At 35.5% G+C, this 24,212-nt stretch overlaps 1 protein-coding gene across 3 annotated transcripts in view; it reads left to right on the top strand.

Annotated features, from left to right (window-relative positions):
* Positions 1-24,212, top strand: part of STXBP3 (syntaxin binding protein 3) — a 56,027-nt gene that overhangs the window by 22,210 nt on the left and 9,605 nt on the right. For all 3 annotated transcript variants that reach the window (XR_006607297.1, XM_045081966.1, XM_045081967.1), the window contains exons 6-14: positions 479-579; positions 6,183-6,337; positions 9,748-9,838; positions 12,498-12,622; positions 15,584-15,679; positions 15,814-15,871; positions 20,654-20,719; positions 21,496-21,576; positions 23,900-24,038. Coding sequence is in view for 2 of the 3 variants with exons in the window: in XM_045081966.1 (XP_044937901.1) it covers positions 479-579; positions 6,183-6,337; positions 9,748-9,838; positions 12,498-12,622; positions 15,584-15,679; positions 15,814-15,871; positions 20,654-20,719; positions 21,496-21,576; positions 23,900-24,038 (912 nt within the window). In the remaining variant the exon portion in view is untranslated. The remainder of the gene's footprint in view (positions 1-478; positions 580-6,182; positions 6,338-9,747; positions 9,839-12,497; positions 12,623-15,583; positions 15,680-15,813; positions 15,872-20,653; positions 20,720-21,495; positions 21,577-23,899; positions 24,039-24,212) is intronic.

The raw sequence follows: 24,212 nt of genomic DNA, 5'->3' as shown, positions 1-24,212 counted from the left end.
ATTTATTAGTCTTAGGATTTCCTGACATTAGAGAAGTTCTTCTAATACATACAAGGAAAAAAACTAACAATTTGTGTGGTATGGTTGCACTTAGTGGCAGATTTAGAAAAGTAGTATAAATTCCTAACAAGTTCTGAAAGTCCTGTAAAAGTTTATTAAGTCATGGGTTTGGACCTGATTTTCTGTCCTGATAATTTTAGTTTACTGCGTAAACATCAGTTTAAGGAAATAATCTTAGCTTATGGTGCCTATGAATGGAGAAAATGGAATTTCTATTACAGCCCTCTTGGCTAGAATATCTGCTCTGTAAAGGGAAGAAGAATATTTGCATATTATCTCATCCTCTTAGTAAATTACTTTGTAAAAGTCACTAATTTATATGTAAAAAATAAATATTCTTGGATGTTTAAATGATTTATTCAAAAGAATAAAAATTTAGATGGAGTTACATGTTTTGATTTTTCTTCCTCTCTCTCAGTTTGCCCTGATAGTCTCTTTAACAAAATTAAAGCTTCTTGTTCCAAGTCAATAAGAAGATGTAAAGAAATAAATATTTCCTTCATTCCACTCGAGTCTCAGGTACTTTCTCTTTTTATTTTTAATTTTAGTTCATAATAGATTTTAGTATGTGTATTTGGTGATTTTTAACAATCCACAAATAATCATTTCTCATGATAAGGGAAAGGATATGAGCATAAATTGGAAGAGAACATGAAAGTGGAGCTTAAATTTCATGGCTGTTGCTAAGTGCTGTGTATGTCAAGTTTTACAGCACTGTTAGATTATGAAATCAAAAGATTTTGAGCAGTCTATGTTAGATGACTCAAAAGAAATCGTTTTAGCTTCTGTGACCATTTGTGATATTAAAACAAATGTTCATCAATAAATATTTTCTATAACATTATAGAGATTATCTTAATTTATGAAATTTTTAACTTTTAAAGTTCATTTTGACATTGGAATAGTTATAAGCCTTCAATTAATAATAATAATGGTGATAGGAAATACCTACATCGTATTCTCCATGTGCCAGACTCTTTCCTGTTTTCAATAAATATATTCATGTAAATTCTCATAATAGTTCTATGAATAGATAGTAATCCTATCTTCATTTTAAAGATGGGGAAATCAAAAAAGTTAAGTAGCTTGCTCCAAATCAAACAGCTAGTACATTGCTCAGCTCTGATGTGCTCTGTTCTCTGTATTTGGATTCTAGCATTTCATAGAATTGTAATAGCTCACTGTTGTTTGGAACTATAAGGTCAATATATTAAAAGACAGGAAGGTCCTAGAAAAGGGTTTTTTCCTTTAAGCTGTTGCTGTTTTGGGCAAAGAAAAATTAAAATCCAAATCATAAAATTTTAAGATACCTGTTTAACATTAGACTGTTTCCAAAGGTTACCTTAGACCTATTCCTTTGAATGTGATATGTAAGGTTAATGTAGGGTGAAATAGGCTTCCTAAATGATGTGGGATATAAATGGTAGTATGAGAAATATTACAAGCATATCCAGAGCATCTGCTGTACAAATGGTAAATATAGTTTTAGTCTCAGAATTCATTAAAATTCTGCAGTTGCTGTATTTGAAGGAGAGATTTGTGTAGCTTTCTGACCAATCTGATTGTTGATGGAAATAACTTGTCTTTGTCTATATAGAGAAATCTCATGAGAGTCTTCTTACTGGTCTTTGCAAAATGTTGTGATTATTTAAGGTCCTGTCTACTTTTTTATTCCCTTATCAAGTTTTGCCTTTATTTCCTTGATAAATATCTTCCGAGGGTTTACTTAGTAAATTTAACTGTTACGGAGAAATTATAGTGAAAATATTTTGAACTCTTGTTCATTTATGAGTGAAGGTATAAATTAAATACAACTAAGTGGTTTGAGCTATGAGTGTAGGCATATATGAACATTTATCAAGATCTTGTGCAATGGACATCATCTGCTAGATGCCAAGTGGTTTGCTCTACTGGGCATGGTATATGCCCTACACACACACAAGTGCTATAATAGAAATCCAAAGAATTTATACATCTTCAAAAAGATATCAATTAAGATTAGGTTTAACTGCATAGAATAGAAAAATTTACTTTCAGTAGCTTAAACAAGATAGAAATTTATTTTTTCCTAATGTAAAAGAAGTCAGGAAATGGGTTATGTATGGCTGGTATGCTGGCTCTACAGAATTGTCAAGGGCCTACTCTAGGCATGACCCTCATGGTCCAAGGTAACTGTAGAATCATTTCATCTTTATTTGAGGAAGCCGGGTGAAAGAGAGAAAAAAGGAAATATATAGATTTCATTTATGTCTTGTTGGCTAAAATTTAGTCATGTGGGTATACTTAAATGTATAAATGTAGTCTTTTATGTAGGCATATGTAGCTGCTTCCTCCAAAGAATTGGTATGGTTACTGAAAATTAAGGGAAGAGTGGTTTGGGGGGAGGCAGCTCACAGTCTACCACAAGAAAAGAGAGATTAATTCATACTAGGAGAATGAGAAAATATTTAATGAATGGATAGAATTTCATAAGGTAGTAATGAAGAGGGAAAGAAGAGGAAAGTGAAAATAGCCTGAATGCAAAGATACAGAAGCAGAAAAGTGCAGGGAAACAGCAGTAGTACAGATTATAAGGAGTGAAGATAAAATAGATAAGTCTATCTCTAAGGTAGGTTGGGACTGTGTTGTAGGAGGCTCCAGGTCCCACCAAGAATAGTGGTGGAAAATGCACTGATACAGAAGACCATGGAACTCCTCCTAATGTCTTTAAGGAAAAGTACAAGTCAGGAAATCACTGAGGAGAGATTGTCAAAATCAGGTATGATAGTGCTCCAAAGAAAAGCTGGATGTTAAGCACATTTAGAGGTTGCATGGAGAGGAAGGAGGTTGATTCACTCTTGAATTTGAGTCAGAGATTAAAGAAACCTCTCTCTTTCCCTCTCAGAGGGTTTAAGATAATTAGTGCTATCACATACACATTAAAGCAGTTAGATGGAAAGCATTCAATAATATAGGGGAGTTTCATTACAGTGGACCTTAGGGAGTACAAAGAATCTGGTGTAGTTAGTATAGAGGGTACTAGAGTGTGTCTACGTAGAAATAGAGCTAAGCCAGTTATAGATTAGCAAGAAAAATAGATGGAGATGGAGAAAGTATTTTTTTTTATTTTTTTTTAAGATTTTATTTATTTATTTGACAGAGATCACAAGTAGGCAGAGAGGCAGGCAGAGAGAGAGGAGGAAGCAGGCTCCCCGCCAAGCAGAGAGCCCGATGTGGAACTCCATCCCAGGACCCTGGGATCATGACCTGAGCCGAAGGCAGAGGCTCTAACCTGCTGAGCCACCCAGGCACCCTGAGAAAGTCTTTATTTAAGGAGCTGATTATGGGTCATAAAGTTGAAGAAAGTATTTGGTAATAGTTTAAAGGAACATGTAATGGTGGTGATGGAAAGTGGAGAAGAGGAAAAGGAAGAAAATGGAAAAAATTTGAGGGTAGAATGAAAACCAACTCCAAATTTCTCTTGGGTTCATTGGAATATTAGGTAGCTTAGATTAATTTAAACTGTGGTAACAGCTCCTTAAATCTCAGTATATTAACAACAACCAAGTTTATTTCTCATTCATGTTATTGTCCATTATGGTTTGCCTGGGGCTTTGCTCTGTATATCTTCATTCCAGCACTGAGGCTGAAGGAACAGCCCTTGTCTGGGACATAGCAGAGGGAAAAGAGAAATGGTGGAGTCACACAATGGCTTCCCCCACCCATGTATGCAGAATGACTTTTAAAGCTTTTGAGGGGGAGTAGCACATGTCACTTCTATTCATATTACAATGACCATAGCCAAGGCTGACTCCAGTGAGTGAGAGGCCCTTTAGGAAAGGGCAGTATTTTTTGTTAAGAATAGAGATAGAGAGGAGAGTTAAAGAGCAAGGGTGTTGGGGTGGGAGAGGGAGAGAATCTGAAGGAGGCTCTACACCCAGTGCAGAGCCCAGCCCAGGGCTTGATCTCACAACCCTGAGGTCATGACTTGAGCCAAATCAAGTCGGACTCTTAATTGATTGAGCTACCTAGGTACCCCAGGCCAGTAAGGTTTTTTTTTTTTAATTACTATATAATATATTATTTGTTTTGGGAGCACAGGTCTGTCATTCATCAGTCTTACACAATTCACAGTGCTCACCATAGCACATACCCTCCCCAGTGTCCGTCATCCAGCCACCCCACCCCACCTACCCCCCTCCACTCTAGCAACCCTCAGTTTGTTTCCAGAGATTGAGAGTCTGGGTTGTTGGGGGGAGGGGATTAGGGAGAGGGTGGTTGGGTTATGGACACTGGGGAAGGTGTATGCTATGCAGTGTGTAAACCTGGCAATTCACAGACCTATACCCCTGGGGCTAATAATACATTATATGTTAATAAAAAATTTAAAATTTATTTTTTAAAAAAAGCCTCTTATGGTTTTTCTCTCTGGTTTCATCTTGTTTCACTTTTTCCTCTCTTCCCCTATGATCCTCTGTCTCGTTTCTCAAACTCCACATATCAGTGAGATCATATATAATTATCTTTCTCTGACTGACTTATTTCACTTAGCTTACTCCCTCCCCTCTAGTTCCATCCACATCATTGCAAATGGCAAGATTTTATTTCTGATGGCTGCATAATGTTCCACTGTATCTATATACGATATCTTCTTTATCCATTCATCTGTCTATGAACATCTGGGCTCTTTCCATAATTTGGCTATTGTGGACATTGCTGCTGTAAACACTGGGTTGCACATGCACCTTCGGATCACTACGTTTGTATCTTTGTGGTAAATACCCAGTAGTGCAATTGCCGGGTCGTAGAATAGCTCTATTTTCAACTTTTTAAGTTGTCCAGAGTGGCTGCACCATCTTGCATTCCCACGAACGGTGTAGGAGGGTTCCCCTTTCTCCATATCTTCCCCAACATCTGTTGTTTCCTGACTTGCTAATTTTAGCCATTCTGACTGGTGTAAGGTGGTATCACATTGTGGCTGATTTTTGTTTCCCTGATGCCAAGATGTTGAGCACTTTTTCATGTGTCTGTTGGCCATTTGCATGCCTTCTTTGCAGAAATGTCTGTTCATGTCTTCCCAGGGCAGTATTTTTGAACAGATATTATCTACCATTGTGTTATAGTGTACTCTAAGGAGTGCTTTTTGGAAGTTAATACAACAGCCAAAACTTTGAGCAACACAGACAGAAGTGGATTAGTTATGGCTAACTCTCATTCTGCGTTCAGCCTGTTGCTCTTGGTTATGTGTTAGGTTCAGAGAGAGGAATGACTGTACAGTGAAAGGAAACTTTCACAAGGAGGGTTATTCATATTTCAGTAGTTGACCTATAATATTTATTACATACCTATTTTTACACTCAATACGTTATCCTAGGCTAAGAGGAATTGCTACAAAATATGCTAACATATTTTGTTTAAAAAGAAAAATAAAAATAAGTTTAATAGAGAACTTCCAACCCCCATTAGAGAACTTCTTCTTTTGTACTCTTCGAATAACACAATAATAGTAAATCTCTAATCCAGTTCTTTATACATAAGTAAATGCTTTTGTTAGTTGAATGACTGTGTCTTTGAGGTTTCATTATATCTGTGATTAGACCAATTACTATGTCTGGCACAATACTGTGATTTTGGAAAATATGTTTCTATTTTAAAGACATGAAGAGTATAAGCTAAAGAATTAAAGAAACATCTCAATTATGGAAAGGTTCTAGGTTATTCTCTAATAGATTAAGATTTTTAATGTATGTCAAATATATAGACCAGTTTTGTCTTTGTTGTATTTGTGCCAGGTATTAGATTTTTATTTTAGTTTGACTACCTCAGATTCCTTCATCTGTTGCACAGGTAGTGAAAAAACAAACAGTACAATCTATATATGAAACAAGAACTGAAGGAGAGAGGTAGACTAAGGAGAAAATGAGAGAGTGAGAAAAGAAATAAGGATGAAATCAAGAGGACAGAGAGAAAATGAGAGTTGATTAAGGTAAAGACACAGTGGTCTCAGGAATCAGCGTGGTTAGTGCAAGTAATTTCTTTTGATTTCCAAATAATAGCTGCATTTTCCTTGATTGATTTTTTTTTCATTACATCACCAAATTAACAACAGTTTGACCTTTTTTTTTTTTCTTGGCCTAACTTAGGTTTATACTCTTGATGTACCAGATGCATTCTATTACTGTTACAGTCCAGACCCTAGTAATGCAAATGGAAAAGATGCCGTTATGGAAGCAATGGCTGAGCAGATAGTTACAGTGTGTGCTACCCTGGATGAAAATCCTGGAGTAAGATATAAAAGGTAAAAAACACTATTATGCTTAAAAAATACTTAAAAGGTAAAAAACACTGTTATGCTTCCTTGGTCTCCAGTGTAGAGGTAGGTAATGTCTCTGTGCTTATGTTTATTGGTTTGCAGTTTATTGTCCATGTAGAATTATGCTGTATATATAGAAGATTTAAAGTTTAAGGTTGAGGGGTGCCTGGGTGGCTCAGTTGGTTAAGCGTCTGCCTTTGACTCAGGTCATGATCTCCAGGTCCTAGGATCGAGCCCCAGGGCTCTCTGCTCAGCGGGGAGCCTGCTTCTCCTCTCCCTCTATCTAATGCTCTTGCCTACCTGTGCTCGCTTGCTCTTTCAAATAAAGAAAGAAAATCTTTTTTAAAAATTTTAAAAATAAAGTTTAAGATTGAAATTTCAGAGCAACTTATAGCCTCTGTTACTAAATTTCAGTGCTTAAATTTAGTATGGGGCACCTGGGTGGCTCAGTGGATTAAGCCTCTGCCTCCGGCTCAGGTCATGATCTCAGTGTCCTGGGATCGATCCCTGCACTGGGCTCTCTGCTCAGCAGGGAGCCTGCTTCCCCATCTTTCTCTGCCTGCCTCTCTGCCTACTTGTGATTTCTCTTTCTGTCAAATAAATAAATAAACTCTTTTTAAAAATTATTTTGATATGATTTGCAAATACTTTTTCATGGGTTTAAGGAACGTTTAGGAAATGTCTCTATTGCCATATAGAGAATACAGTCTTAAAATTAATGTTCTATTAAATTTTCACCGAATTTGAATGGCCATATTATCTGAATAGTGGTTTTAGTGTTGAAGTATGTATGTATTTATTTGTCGGAGAGGGAGAGCACAAGCAAGGGGAGTGGCAAGCAGACGGAGAAGCAAGCTCCCCCCAAGCAAGGAGTCTGAATGTGGGACTCCATCCCAGGACCCTGGGATCATGACCAAGCTGAAGGCAGACACACCAAACCAACTGAATCACCCAAGTGTCCCTCAAAGTATTTATAGTATCTAATTCCAGTGGCCATTTTAAATAGATTACTGTTTTTTTTTTTTAAGAGATGAAGTTTGACTTTAATACTATGTACCTTTATTTATTTGCTTTTTAAAAATAAAATTTAGTGTAAATTGCATAAATTATATGTGTATGGCTTGATAAATCATTCCAAAGTGAACATATCCCACTAACCCCATCAAGGTCAAGAAATAGAACATACATGGCATCTCAGAGGTTCTACTCACGATCCCCCTTGATGACCACCCCCTTCCTCCTCCCCAAAAGTCACTGCTATCCTGACTTCTAACACATATTTTAGGTTTGCATGATGTCGAACTTGGTGAAAATGGAGTCATATGATATTTTTTTTTTCTGGCCTCTTCGTTCAACATTATGTTCTGAGAGTCATCTGTTTTGTATGTAACCAGCTTGGATTTTAATCTCTGCTAATTGCTAGCTGTGTAGCCCTTTTGCCCTCAGCTTCCTTATCTATGAACTCTATAAAGCATTCAGAATAGTGAATGGCACCAATAAAATGATAATAGTAAATATACAATGGTACAACTAATAAGCATTGTCGCTCATTTCTCTTTTAGAATTTTCTTTAATTTAAACATTGGCATTGGTCAGGTTAGTTGGCTGAACTGTTCAGTGTGATACTTTAAGTTACATTACTCTTAAAAATATCTGTTAATTACTTAGAAAAATATAACAAATCTCCTTAATTCAGATGCTACCTAATAAGCTCTACTCATACATACATCAGATATTAAAAACATTTTTTTTTTAATTTTATTTATTTGACACAGAGAGAGAAATCACAGGTAGGCAGAGAGGCAGGCAGAGAAAGAGAGGGTGAAGCAGGCTCCCTGATGAGCAGAGAGCCCGAGAGTCTCAGGCCTGAGACTATGACCTGAGCCGAAGGCAGAGACTTAACCCACTGAGCCACCCAGGCGCCCTGAAAACATTCTTTTTCTTATAGGTGATAAACTAATTACATTCTGAACTCAGGGAATAGAGCTAAGTGGTTTATCTTCTGCTAGAGTTCAGTTGCTGTTCAAGTTTCTGCTCTTGGTGTTGGCTCTGTTCAGGATGAGTAAATATAACCAATTAATAATTTAAAGGCTCACCAATGGACCTGTCTTGAATTACTACAATAGTTATAGAATAATCCAGTTATATCTTATGGATTGTTAAAGTGTAATTCAAACAGAAAATTACTTCCCCTTGAAAACATTTTAAAGCAAAATGTGTAATAAATTGTTATATGTAGTTGCTGCTTTATTTATTTTTAAGGTAGTAAACCTAAAGAGTCTTTTAACTTTGAATCCCTCACAACCTTCCGTTTTTGAGATTGGTGTGCTAATTGAGGAGCCTTTCCCAGCATTTTTCTTGTAGACTCAAAAGCAACACAAATGTAACTGGTCATGAAGATGTAATTTAGACTGTGATTTTATCATTTTAGTAGAGAGTGATATAAAAATTTTATGCAAAAGATTATATTTGAAATCTGATTAGATGTTAGAGAACACATTAGGAAATCTCACTGCTAGGAGGAAGGATAATAGGTCAACTAATTTGGAGAGTAATATGCTAATATCTAAAAATGTAAAAAATATATACTTTATGACTCAGCAATTATACTTTTAGATGTAGAAAAACGTACGTGGAGACTTATTTACAAAGATAATTGTTTCAGGGTTGTTTGAAATAGTATGAAATTAAGAATGACTTAAATGTCTATCTTTAGAGGCACCTGGGTGGCTCAGTGGGTTAAAGCCTCTGCCTTCGGCTCAGGTCAAGATCCCAGGGTCCTGGGATCGAGCCCTGAATCTGGCTGTCTGCTCAGCAAGGAGCTTGCCCCCGCCCCTGCCTGCTTCTCTGCCTACTTGTGATCTCTGTCAAATAAATAAAATCTTTTTAAAAAATGTCTATCTTTAAGGGAATGAATGCATGAAATCCAGTATAATTATATGATGGAATACAATGAATTAATCTGATGTATGTCAACATAGATAGATCTCAATCATATATAGAACATATACTATTAAACACTTATAAAATAGTAAATATATATAACAGCATTAACAGGAAGAATACACACCAAATTCATGATAGTGGTTGCCATTGGGCGTTGGATAGAGGTAGAGGAGAAACCTAGGAATTGGGAAGGGAATAAAGGGAACTGCAATTTTATTTATATTATTTTTTTTACATTAAGAAAGTCTTAAGTACATATGATAAGGTCTACATTTGTAAAATCCAGACAAATTGGTATAACATTATATTTGATATATTTTTATCTGAACTCTGTTTATAAACTCTTTTAAATTAATAAATTGTGTTGTTTAATTTTAGAATTCAGCTTTATGATATTATAACATGTTTTGAAAGAAAGATAATTGTTTGAACATTTTTTCCACTTTCAGTAAACCTCTAGATAACGCCAGTAAGCTTGCCCAGCTTGTTGAAAAAAAACTTGAAAACTACTACAAGATTGATGAAAAGAGCCTAATAAAGGTAGTGTATAAAAGGCAAATAGTGATTATGCACAAAGTCTGTCTTATTTCTTCATAAACAACAACAACAAAAACTAGTGTTCATTTTCCAGTACTGATTTGGGAATCATTAACGTAGATGATAGCTGAAAGCTTAATAGTGTGGTTTTGTGGGGAAGATACAGGTTTTGAAGTGAGCACTGTATCCAAATCCTGGCTTTGCCATTTAATTCATAGATACGTCACTTTGGTTAAATTATGTAACTTCTTATGTAATTTCCTAAGGTTTTTTATCTGTAAAAATAAGAATATCTTTTTTAAAGTAGAGAGAGGGTTAAATGAGTTTTTACTGTTAAAGTTCTCATAATGATGCTTACTACTGAGTAAACAATAAACACAGTTATTATTACTAGGTCTGACTTTGCACAAATTATCTACTTTCAGTTGTATTTTCATCTATAAAATGGATGAAATAAATGTATAGCTTGCTTGGTTGGTGTGAAGATTAGGTGAAATAATGTTTCTGGCACATATAGGAATTTAATAAATGGCAGCAGTTGTTATCTTATGAAGATAATATAATCAGAGACTAAGATTGGGATTTGGAGACTACTGCATTTAGGCTTGGGTTAGAGAATGAAGAATCTGAGGAGACGGAAGGAGGTGGGGCTAGGGGGATAGGGACCCATATGAAATGAGTGGAAGAAATTGTTGCTAAGTTAGAACTAAGAGGAGATGGGCAAGGGAACCACTGATACAGTGTTATTTAATAAGTGGAATGAAAAGAATAATACATAGCATGTAATGGGAATGTAGGCAGGGGCTTAAACTTTTTCTAACTGGAATCTTGGAATGCACCACATAGGAATAGACTCTTTAGCTTAAAGCACAAGTACAGTATTATAGAAGAGGGACATTATTGCTTAGATAACCAGATTCTTTGGCAGAGGCATAATGAAAAAGGGAAATTCACAGACAACTGCACTGGAATGAGTGGGTGTAAGCTTAGATGTAATGTTAGTTTAGAACTTTAAAAGTTACTAGAGGTCTGGTGAAAGCCATTCTGGTTATAGTTAAGAAGACAGTGGCTCGATATATAGCATAGTAATGTAATAGTCAGTAAAGTATGTTGAATGAGGGAAGAGATATATGATCAGTATGTTAGTAAATATCCTTTTGTCCTTCATAATTTCAATGGAAAAAAAAAGACAAAAGGCACACACACACAAAAATTGTCCTTTCCATTTTTCCTTCAAACACTTGATACTTTTCCTTCACTTAAAGACATGATGAAGTGTCACCTCCTTTCAGAAGCATTTCCTGAATGCTCCTCAGGTCAAATGATACTTCCTTCCACATATTGTCATAACCCCAAGCCTTGATATAACACTTATATTGCACTGTCTTTTTCCTGTTTGTGTTTTTGAGTACTTACAACTTAGATATATTGAAGGCTTACTAAGGCTTTTGTTTTTGTAGTCTTGTTTTTTCCCCTTACTGTGCTAGTTACTAATGTATTATGGTGTTATTACATTAAATCTTACAATAATATTACACAGCAGAAGTTCTAGTTTTATTTTGTTTTACAAACGAGAATACTGAGATACTAACAGGTTAAACAGTTTGTCCAAAGTCTTACAGCAAGATAATGGTCAAGACTTGGATCTGTGTGATTCCAGAGTATGTGCTTTTAACCACTGTACCATACTGGCTCAAGGTTTAAATGAGTAAACAGTTAATTAAACATTTTTTTAAAGGTCTATTTCATGTAATTTACCTGTGTCTCATATATGTAAATAAATAGGAAATGTTTGTCTAATGAGTTGTAGTTATTTTTTTTTCTTCTAAGATTTTAATTAAATTCAAGTTAACCTATAGTGTAGTATTAGTCTCAGGAGGAGAACTTAGTGATTTATCACTTGCATGGAGTTATAGTTACTTCTTACTGCTTTAAATAATAACCCAAAGAATTTGTTACTTTCTGAAATGAAGTATCAAAGATACTGATAATAACAATACCTTTCCCAGAACTATTATTCACTGTTTAATGATTAGTGATGTTTGTAAATTAATAACAAGACTTTCATTTTGATTTGCCATCTTCGTTGGCATCAGTATAGTCTTTTTAATAGTATAACAGTTAAGAGCACAGGCATGGAGTGAAACTGACCTGGATTGGAATCTCCATTCTGCCACTTACTAGCTGTGTAATTTGGGCAAGTTACTGAATTTTAAGCTTAATACCCTCATCAAATGCAGATAATAATACTGCCTCACAGGGTTGCTATGATAATTTAATTACTTATTTTTTGCTTAGCACATGTGCTTAGATTCTTAGTAGTAACTGCTGTTCATAATTTCTATCAGTTTTAGTTTATGGAGCTGAATTCCTAAGAAAATGAATTTTAGTGCAGGGCAAATGTTACTTTTTTAAAAATGAGTTTTCACAATATTGTTTTATTGTATATAGCCCCTTAATCTAATTATGAAAGCTTTTGTTTTTGTAGTCTTGTTTTTTCCCCTTACTGTGCCACTCCGATTTTTCCATTTTAATAGAACTTCACATTCTTAAGAATGAGACAGAACTTAGGAAAAGTTTGCTTTTGTTTTCTGAGATATTAACAAGGTGTTCACACAAAGAAATTGAAGTTTCTGAAGATAATTTTATCTTGTTATTCCAGGGTAAAACTCATTCCCAGCTCATAATAATTGATCGTGGCTTTGATCCTGTGTCCACTGTCCTGCATGAACTGACCTTTCAGGCAATGGCATATGATCTACTGCCAATTGAGAATGATACATACAAGCAAGTATAACTTGAAGGGCATATAAAGGGCATATACAAACAGGATATATAGGATTTGAGCATTTAATGATTCATTTAGGCACCAGAAATCTAAAGCCCCTGTAACTTTGATATTCAGAAACTTTATCATTCTCTTACCCTGTAATCAGAACGTATTAAAAATATCTGGACCTTGTAAGTTAATGGGTAATTTGACTGCTTTGAAGCTTTTTTGGTGTAGTTGCTTCCTTAACTATGTGTATAACAAAGCTACATTTAAACAAGTAGAATTTGGACTTTTTGCTTATGTTCAGAGTAAATACCAGGCCAACTACTATATATTTATTGAAGTGGAAATCATATTCAAACTTTTTAGGCCATAATTATTCCAGATCACATACAAAAAAGGTTCTGTGTGTATGACTTGTCAATATAATGTATTTAAGAAGATTAGAAGACTAGAAAACTGAATAGGTTTACTATTGAGAATAGGCATAATGTTACTAATTTGGTACCTGTTAACTCTGGTATAAGCATATTTACTTTAAAAGTAATGCCAAATAGAAAACTAAATGAAAAGTGATGTAGCTTTTCTATCAGGGAACTATTTTACTGTATTATTGTGAATCATTATGAGGGTATACAGGTGTACATATATGTTTATATTTACATTTTGATATCATAATCTCTAAGTACAAATTGGCATTTTTCATCTACGATTTACTGTTTAAGCACAGTGGTAAAAAGGAAACTTAGTTTTCTGAAATTTTATGTTCAAATTAACTTAGTGATTTTAATTAAAAAATCTTTTTTCTACTGTATGTATTGTATTTATGTATTTTCTATTGTATGTTTATTTGCATTCTGGTCAAATCCTGGCTTCTGAATTTTTCTCTGTAATTTATATTAATGACTAGTGACATGGAGAAATCAGTATTACAGTTTTTCTAATACAAAAATAGTTTCAAGCAGTTTATTCAGAATTTTCAGAAGAGATGCTGTTTACCTGTCTTGTCCTTTAGGTTTCTAAACCTGCATTGCTCAAGAGATTTAGAAAAGTATTGAACTAGAAAAGAAAAAAAAATTAAACTGATGGACACTTAATAAGTCTCTCCCTTACTCTTAAAAAAATTAAACCTTGCTTTCCTTGCCAGCAAACCTAGGGAAATAATATTTTTTTTCTTTTTAAGTAGAATCCATGCCCATTACAGAGCCATTGCAATGAGGGGCTTAAAGGGAGATTAATATTTTATTTAATTACTTAATTTTGGGAGGGAGGGGCAAAAAGAGGGAGAGAATATTAAACAGGCTCCACATCCAGCACGGCCCCCAAGATGGGACTTGATCTGACCTGAACCAAAATCAAGAATTTTGGACATTTTAATGGACTGAGCCATCCAGGTGCCCTGAGAGATAAATATATATATATATATATATATATTTTTTTTTTTAAGATTTTATTTATTTATTTGACAAACAGAGATCACAAGTAGGCAGAGAAAACAGGCAGAAAGAGAGGAGGAAGCAGGCTCCCTGCAGAGCAGAGAGCCTGATGCAAAGATGCGGGGCTTGATCCCATGACCCTGGGATCTTGACCTGAGTTGAAGGCAGATACTTTAATGACTAAGCCACCCAGGCACACCCAGAGAGATAAATATTTTGTCCACACTGGGTGTGGAGCCTGCTTAAGGGAAAGGCTTTAAACAAAAACCAGCAATAATCCCTATTATGAATCAGAGAAATCCAGAGATAAGACTAAAATGGAAGATTGAACTCCCTATGGTTTGTGCTCTATTACAGTTGCTAATGGAAATAGTACAATGCAGGAAATTCTAAGTATCCATATTCCATTTTTTATCTTGATGATCTCTTTAAATGTAGTCTTAAAATGGGGTTGTCTTTTTTAAGTATTGTTAGGCTTGCTGCCCTAATCTTTGTTTATAAATCAAAGGTTAAAGATGTTGTGTAAGTACAGTGGCATTTTAAATGGCAAATGGGCTGCTTCTGTCCTTAGTTTGTTCTGTTTAAGCACAATCATTGTACCTTTGGGTATCTGCACTTAAGACTGCATATGTAAATGGTTTTATAGGTGGGGCCTGTAATTTGGGGAGTTACAGAAGTGATTGTATTCATACAGTAGAAATCTACATTTAGAGCTAATCTGATCTAGAGCTGGGAAAGTTTAAAGCTGTCCTTTCTAATCTTGGCTCAGGAGATTGACAGTTCCAAGGGTGATTGAATCTCCCTAGCTCTACAGATGAAAGGAGTCTGCATAAAAAGGGAAGAGAGAAATAACATATGGGGAGGCAGGAAGCCCATTTTGAGTAATTTCATGAACCCCTTGAATTGCTTACTTCAATAGTACTCATTAAAGCAATCACAATTTTTTATCACTACATTAGTTTTCTCTCATTTCCTTTCCCATTCTTCAAAGGAGGTGTGGTTATAGGATTAGAGAAGAATATAGAAACAGATGATACATGTTTATGAATTTACTTACTTGGATACATGTTTATGAAAATGTTAACTTTGCAACACCTTCAGTATTTAATAGCCTACATTTGGAGGTGACATTTCTGTTCTTTTCTTAATGCATATTTGATAGTTGCACTGATGGTTATGAACACATTGAAATAGTATTTGAAGCAATTAGAAGATATTAATACAAATTTAGTCTTGTTCTTAGAGTTGATTGTAGAATGTTGGATATTTGTTTCATAAAACAACATTTTGCTGAGCTAAACTCTAACATTTGAAAGCAAAAATGTCTTGGTAGACATAGCACTTTGATTTCTAATGTAAGAATAGCAAGCAATATACCTTAGTTTTGAGTAGGTATTCACTGTCATCCTAAAATACTGGATTGAATGTGTCTATTGTTCGATTTCTTGAGCTCTGTCTTAAAATTATTGTTTGTAAAAATGTTTCTTCCACTTTTGGTGGGGGATAATCCAAAAGATTTATATTTCTGTCTACTTGTAGATACAAAACAGATGGGAAAGAAAAGGAGGCAATCCTTGAAGAAGATGATGACCTCTGGGTCAGAATTCGACATCGGCATATTGCAGTTGTGTTAGAGTATGTGAACCCATTTTAATTTTTATTCCATATTTTTTAGGCACTAAGTTCATGAAAGTGTATTTTATAATCTTAGAATTTTTCTGTAAAGAGTAACACCTTAGAAGTCTAAAGAATTTTCTCAAATTTGACAGGGAAATTCCCAAACTAATGAAGGAAATTTCATCAACAAAAAAAGCAACAGAAGGAAAGGTAAGACTTTTATTTAATATTCAAAATAATGATGGTGAATTTTAAAATGTGTTTAAAATTTTTTTTTTTTTAAGATTTTATTTATTTATTTGACAGACAGAGATCACAAGTAGGCAGAGAGGCAGGCAGAGACAGAGAGAGAGAGAGGGAAGCAGGCTTCCTGCGGAGCAGGGAGCCCGATGCGGGGCTCGATCCCAGGACCCTGAGATCATGACCCGAGCCGAAGGCAGCAGCCCAAACCACTGAGCCACCCAGGCGCCCCTGTGTTTAAAATTTTTATTTTATCTTTTTAATTTTCCATTTTGGGAAATTTCTAGTATATACAAAAGTAGAGAAAACAAAGTCCCATGTGCCCAATATCAGTCTCAAGCGACATTTTGTCTGTCTTGCTTCATTGAGTTTATTTATTTTTTTTATTTTAAAGATTTTATTTATTTGGCAGACCAAGATCACAAGTAGGCAGAGAGGCAGGCAGAGAGAGGAGGAAGCAGACCCCCCACTGAGCAGAGAGCCTGATGTGGGACTCAATCCCAGGACCCCAGGATCATGACCTGAGCCAAAAGCAGAGGCTTTAACCCACTGAGCCACTCAGGTGCCCCGAGTTAATTTTTAAAAAGCCATTTAGGCAATTTCATCAGTGCATTTTTGCTAGATTTTTAAATTTTGAGGTGTAATTTACCTGAGTGCATAAATCTTAAGTGTATACTAAGTAACTTTTTACATATACATATATATGTATATATCTTAAGTGTATACTTAAATCTTAAATCTTATACTTAAATCTTAAGTGTATACTAAGTAACTTTTTACATATACATACATATATATCTTAAGTGTATACTTAAATCTTATACTTAAATCTTAAATCTTATACTTAAATCTTAAGTGTATACTAAGTAACTTTTTACATATACATACATATATATGTATATATATGTGTGTGTATATGTTTATGTATATATGTATGTACTTATGTATATATATGTATATACATACATATATATATTTGGAACTACCACCTTAATCAAGGTAGAGAACATTTCCATCATTCCAAAAGATTATGCAATAATATCATCTATGAATAAAAATATTTAGCCTGATCCTTTCCAATCTTTATATATTTTAAAACAGTTTACTTAGTGGTTAATATCTCCTAGCTCTGTAATGTACAACAGAATTGATTGTAGAGGATATCCTTGTCTGATTATAGAGGATATCTTTGTCTTATTCCCAGCCTTAGAAGAAACATGTTTGATATTTTACCATTGAGTGTTATGTTATTTTAGGTTATTTTAGATATATCCTTTTTTTCCTTTTTTCTTTTCTTTCTTTTTTTTTTAAGAGAGAGAACAGTTGGGTGGGGCAGGCAGAGGGCAAGGGAGAGAGAGAATCCCAAGTAGGCTCCACACCCAGAGTGGAGACCAGTATGGGGCTCCATCACACCACCCTGAGATCATGATACAAGCCAAAATCAAGAGTTGGGCACTCAATTGACTAAGCCACCCAGGCACCCCTTGATAAATCCTTTATCAAGTTTATCCCTTCTGTTCTTAATTGGCAAAACAGGTTGTTGTTGCGGTTTTTCTGATTAGAATGGGGTTGGATTTCGTCGAATGCATCTGTTGAAATTATTTTTTTTCTCCTTTTTTCTGTAAATGTGATAACAAAGCAGTCGTGCATTCCTGGAATAAGTTGCACTGGTCTTAATGCATTATCCTTTTCCTTTGTCACTGAATCTGTTTGCTAATATTTTGCTTAGGATATTTGATTCCAGGTTTATGAAAACTATTTCTCTGTAACATTCCTTTTTTTTTTTCTTTTTTAAGATTTTATTTGTTTGTTTGTTTAGAGGCCTGTGCATGCAGGGGAGGGGCAGAAGGAAAGGACGAGAGAATCTCAAGCAGACTCTGTGCTGAGCTCAAGGAGCCCAACTTGGGGCTTGATCTCATGACCTTGAGATAATGAGCTGAGCCAAAATCAAGGGTCAGACGTTCAACCAGCTGAGCCACCCTAGCGGCTCAAAATGTATCATTATTGTAGTCTACCTTAAAGTATACTTTTGCATCTCCTGAATAATTTAAGAACCTTATAACAGTTTAGCTGCATTTACCCCCTTCCTCTTTTGTGCTAATGTTGTTAGATATTTTACTCAGCATCTATTAATAAACTTAAGATGTTATTTTTGGGGACGCCTGGATGGCTCAGTTACTGAACTTTTTTTTTTCAGGCTGTTGGCAATTATGATAAATCCACAATAAAACATTCAGGTTTTGTGTAAACATGTTTTCATTCACTTGGGTAAAGAATTAACAGTGGGATTGCTGAGGGGCACTTCAGTGGCTCAGGCCATTAAGCGTCTGCTTTCAGCTCAGATCATAATCATGGGACCCTGGGATCGAGCCCTACATTGGGCTCCCTGCTTGGCAAGGAGCCTGCTTCTCTCTCTACCTCTTCCCTTTGCTTATGCTCTCTCTCTTGCTCAAATAAATAGATAAAATCTTTGGGGGAAAAAAGTGGGATTGCTGGGTCATATAGTAAATGTATGGTTAACTTTATAAGAAAATTCCATACCGTTGTGGCTATGCCATTTTACGGTCCTGCTGGCAATGTAGGAGAGTCACTGTATTTTTAATTTCTTATATTGCATTTAGTTCTAAGACATTCATTGCATTTTTAAAATAAATTCTACTTTTCTGTTGAAATACTGTATCTTTAATCTGTTTAGTCCATCTTTTCCTGTTTTCTTTAACATAAATATGTTATTTTTTAATTTCTTTTCTGTTAAATCCCAACATCTGGATGGTCTTGGGTCAACCTCTTATTTTTTAACTCCAGTATAGTTTGACATACAGTGTTATGTTTCAGGTATACAGTATAGTGATTCAGTAATTCCATACATTACTCAGTGTTCATCATGATAAGTACACTCTTAATCTCTCTTACCTATTTTACCCATCCCCCTACCTACCTCCCCATGGTAAGCATCTGTGTGTTCTCTCTAGTTAAGAGTCTGCTTTTTGGTTCATCTCTTTTATTCTTTGTTCATCTGTTTTATTTCTTAGATTCCATGTGAATTAAATCATGGTATTTTTCTTTTTTTGACTGACTTATCTCACTAGCATAATACATTCCAGCTCCATCCATGTTGTTTCAAATGGCAAGATGGTTTTTTTAATGTCCAAATAATATTCTGTTGTATATGTATACCATATCTTCTTTGTCTTGGGTCTGCATTTATTGACTATTTTATCACTTTGGTATTGATCACTTTTTTTAAGATTTTATTTGTTTGACACAAAAATTTGTTTGAGAGAGACACAATGAAGGAGGGAATACAAGTAGGGGGAGTGGAATAGGGAGAATCAGGCTTCCCGCTGAGCAAGGAGCCTGATGCAGAGCTTGATCCCAGGACCCTGGGATCATGACCTGAGCTGAAGGCAGGTGCTTAATGACTGAGCCACCTCGGTGACCCTCACTTTTTTCTGTCTTACATGATCAGTAATATTTTAGCATACTTGCAGAGACTCTAGATGATGTTCTCTCTGCAAAGACTATTGATTTCTGTTCTGGCAGCCATTTAATTTGCTCATAAATAACCTTAATTCTGTTGAGACATCATGCCAGGTGCTGTTAGGGTGAGTGTATTTCCTTTTGTACTTAGCTCAAAGACAGTCCTAGTACTGCACATCTGGGATGTTCACTTGGCACTCTTCTTTGAATCAGAGAATACCAGTATTTTCTTGGCATTAAGACCCCTCTGAAATCCCTGTCTAGCATTTAGCGTCCCGGCAGTTGTTCTGTGCTAGGCCTTTAAGAGTTTTGCCCTTTACACACGCAGCTTAGCATTTGGCTAGGGCTCCAAAGGCAATGCCTCTTTGAGTTACATCTTCAAGTTATGTTGTGACTGACTCTTTCCCTCTAGCACCTTGCCTCCCAGACCCTTCCTCACTAGCCGCAAACTCTTATCTCTTTTTCCTCTGTCTAGAGAGACTAGTGCTTTTTACTTGATCTCTCTATCCTTTTACCACTTTTAGAAAGTGTCCCAGGGAAAAGCCAGGATGAGTGCTAGAATCACCTGGGCTTTCTTTTGCTTAAGTATCTTAACTGTGAGCTCTTTTTCTTATCCATTGCCTGAGAGTTGTTGTCTTATTTATTTTGTCCAATTCTATTTTTATTTATGGGGAGAGAATAATTTTGATATCAGCTACTTTATTGTGACTGAAACTGAAAGTCTTGTGAATGTGTTTTTTTTTGACTTGCCAGATATTTAGAAAATTAGCAATATAACTGCAAGATTTAAAAATTGTTATATGGAGGGGTACCTGGGTGACACAGTCAGTTAAGCATGTGATTCTTTGTTTCAGCTCAGGTCGAGATCTCAGGCTTATGAGATTGAGCTCCACTTTGGACTCCACACTCAGCATGGAATCTACTTAAGACCCTCCCTCTCCCTCTGCCCCTCCTCTCTGGGCATGCGCTTGCCTTCTCTCTCTCTCTAAAATAAATTAATTAATTAAATCTTAAAAAAAAAGAAAAAGAAAAAGAAACCTTGAGGGTTTTGAAGGGGCGGGGGGTGGGAGGTTGGGGGAACCAGGTGGTGGGTATTAGGGAGGGCATGTATTGCATGGAGCACTGGCTGTGGTGCTAAAACAATGAATACTGTTACGCTGAAAAGAAATAATTAAAAAAAAAAAAGAAGAAAAAAAATAAGAAAATATAAAAATTGTTATAGAATACCTGAATTATAAGTTTGCTTTAAAAATGTTTGACTTCTTTTTCTAGACATCGCTTAGTGCTCTTACCCAACTGATGAAAAAGATGCCTCATTTCCGTAAACAGATTACAAAGGTAAGCAATATTGTGTATGAGATACTTTACCATTTTTAGTTTATTAGTCTGTCCACTTCTGTAGTCAGGTTTAGTAGTGGGTGTCATGGAATACTTGGTGTTAGTTATACTCTAAAATTTTACTCTAGGTCTGAGAAATTTTCCAAATATCTAAGCTTCTCAGTAGTGTTCTTTGTATGTAATCTATACTCATCCCAATCCAACTTCAGATTTTTGTGTCTTTGTCTTCAATAGCCAGACAGAGAATTTTGTATTTATCAACTTAAGAAAATGCAACATTATATTAACCAGCAGTTGTTGTTCTACTTGGTTCTTTCAGAGTTATGTATTAGTAGTTAGGAGCAGTTAAGCCATGTTGGCAGGTAAACTATTCTTTTTGCTGTATCAGTCTTTCCTGTGAGTCATTATAAGTCATTTTTTATCATACAGCACCCTAATCAAGGACCAACAATGTAATTTCAAAAACATTTTTCTGCTGGGCTTTCAGGACTTAACTTTTTTTTCCCTCATTTTTCCTTCATTTTCAACACTCTTAAACATATATTCATATTTTTGCTCTCTGTTGATTAGCCCCTGTGGACCATATTAATTCTCACTTAATTCTTACTTTTTCTTCTTTCTTGGACTATTTTACTTGTTTTTCATGGTACCTCCTTTTTGCCTCAGCCCATAATTTCTTTCAGGCCTATCTCAAAAGTTTAATATCACTTGCACAAAAAGGAATTAAACTACTTTAAGCAATTGAATTCTTTGTTTTGTTTTTTTTTTTTTTTCAGCAAGTTGTCCATCTTAACTTAGCAGAAGATTGCATGAGTAAATTCAAACCTAATATAGAAAAGCTCTGCAAAAGTGAACAGGTATGTACAGAGTAAGAAATAACCTATGTCATCATAAATTTCCGGATTGAACTTTGTAAGGTGTACTAAATTGCAGAATCTCTCTTAGAAGGGGGATCAATTAGGCAGTATTTAAATACATAATTTCCAGAGCAGCTGAGTGGCTCAGTCAGTTAAGCATCTGACTCCTGATCTTAGTCAGGTCTTGATCTCTACAGGGTTGAGTTCAAGCCCCATGTAAGGCTCCACACTGAGCATGGAGCCTACTTAAGAAATAAAAATAAAGGGGTGCTTGGGTGGCTCAGTCGGTTAAGCATCTGCCTTGGCTCAGGTTAGGTTCCCAGGATCATGGGATCAAATCCCACGTGCGGCTTCCTGCTCAGCAACGAACCGGCTTTTCTCTTTCCCTCTGCTATTCCCCCTGCTGATATTCTCTCGCCTCCTCTCTCTCTGTCAAATAAATAAATAAAATCTTTAAAAACAAACAAAAAAATAAATAAAAAGAAATACATCACTCCCCACCAGCATTTTCAGGTAGCTATAAGTAGTATCACAGTAAGTAGTCCCTCCTAATCTGTGATTGTGCATTTCTGGTTAAATGTCATAATTTTAGGGTTTGGAACATTATTTCAGAATACCTCTGATTGTCAGGCCTTTCTGAGTAGGGGCAACATTTAATGCAGCACTTTGCAGTGTACTGCATTGGCGCATTTTACTTGTTTTAGAACCCCCCCCACCATAATGTCAAAAATGTTTAGACCAGTGCTAAGAGAACTAGAATGCAAGCCCTATGTAATTCTATTTATTTATCTATTTATTTATTTAATTTATTTATTTATTTTGAGACAGAGAGAGCATGAGCAGGGGAAGGGCAGAGGGGGAGGGAGAGAGAATCTTAAACTATAGGGACTCAATCCCATGACCCTGAGACTATGACCTGAGCCTAAATCAAGAGTCTGAAGCTTAACCAACTGAGCCACCTAGGCACCCCAAGCCATATGTAATTTTAAATATTGTAGTATAGTTGACTCTTGAACGAAGATCAGAGGTACTGACCCCCCACAGTAAAATATCCATGTATAACTTTTGTACCCCCAAACCTTGACTCCCCCCACACTAATAATGTTCTGTTGACCATAAGCCCTCCTGATAAGCAGTTAACAAATATTTTGTATGTTATATGTATTATATACTATATTCTTATAGTAATGTAAGCTAGAGAAAATGAAATGTTTCTTTAAAAATCATAAGGAAGAGAAAATACATTTAAAGTGCTGTGCTTTATCTATTGAAAAACCCATGTATAAATGGATCTACACACTTCAAATCTTTGCTATTTAAGGGTCAATTATAGTCACATCAAAAGGCAAAAAGAAACAAAGGTAGTTAATTTTAATAATCTATTTGACTTAACCTAATGCTTTTGAAATCTTATTTCAACATGTAATCAATATAAAAATTATTAGCAAAATAATTTACATTCCTTTTTTACACATCAGGTCTTCAAGAAACTTGGCGTTTTCACTTACAAGCACATCTTAATTCAGGCTAGCCATGTTTCAAGTGCTCATTAACCATATGTAGATCAGGGCTACCATATTAGCATAGGTTTAGATTAATTAGTTTCTCTCTGAATTATTTTTTTACTTTTTATATTTTGTAGAATTTGTAGTTTACCAGTGATGCCTACATTGGAAGTATCATCAATGTTACTTTAAGATGTGGCAAGATTTGGGACACCTGGGTGGCTCAGTGGGTTAGGCCATTGCCTTCGGCTCAGGTCATGATCTCGGGGTCCTGGGATCGAGTCCTGCATCGGGCTCTCTGCTCAGCCGGGAGCCTGCTTCCTCCTCTCTCTCTCTCTCTGCCTGCCTCTCTGCCTACTTGTGATCTCTCTCTGTCAAATAAATAAATTAAAAAAAAAAAAAAATAGATGTGGCAAGATTTAAGATATCTTTTTAAAGATTTTATTTATTTTTTTTTTAAAGATTTATTTATTTATTTATTTGACAGAAATCACAAGTAGATGGAGAGGCAGGCAGAGAGAGAGAGGGAAGCAGGCTCCCTGCTGAGCAGAGAGCCCGATGCGGGCCTCGATCCCAGGACCCTGAGATCATGACCTGAGCCGAAGGCAGCGGCTTAACCCACTGAGCCACCCAGGCGCCCTAAAGATTTTATTTTTAAGTAATCTCTACACCCAATGTGGGGCTTGAACTTACAACCCTGAGATCAAGAGATCATGCTGTACTGACTGACTGAGCCAGGAGCCCCTGGATTTAAGATATTTTTAACTGAAAAGTGAATTTGGATTATAGGTCACTGACTATATTTAATTGTCATTAAGGACCTGGCACTTGGAACTGATGCAGAAGGACAGAAGGTGAAAGATTCTATGCGAGTACTTCTTCCAGTTCTTCTCAACAAAAGTCATGATAATTATGATAAAATAAGAGCGATTCTACTTTACATCTTCAGTATTAATGGTAATAGAGACTTTATTTCATCAATATACTAAAATACTCAGCTTTAAAATCCCTTTATAATAAGTAATTTACTATTGATCATAAGAGAGTCTTAGAAAATTCAAAGGTAGTAGCTAACATTGGGTAAGATAAAATATAAGGAAAAATAGGAAATTGGGAGAAGACCAAAGGGTA

The sequence above is a fragment of the Mustela putorius genome, unplaced genomic scaffold, assembly GCF_011764305.1.
Source record: "Mustela putorius furo isolate JIRA1106 unplaced genomic scaffold, ASM1176430v1.1 tig00000585_pilon_pilon_pilon, whole genome shotgun sequence".
In the NCBI taxonomy this organism is placed as follows: domain Eukaryota; kingdom Metazoa; phylum Chordata; class Mammalia; order Carnivora; family Mustelidae; genus Mustela; species Mustela putorius.
This window is presented reverse-complemented; position numbering and strand designations above follow the sequence as displayed.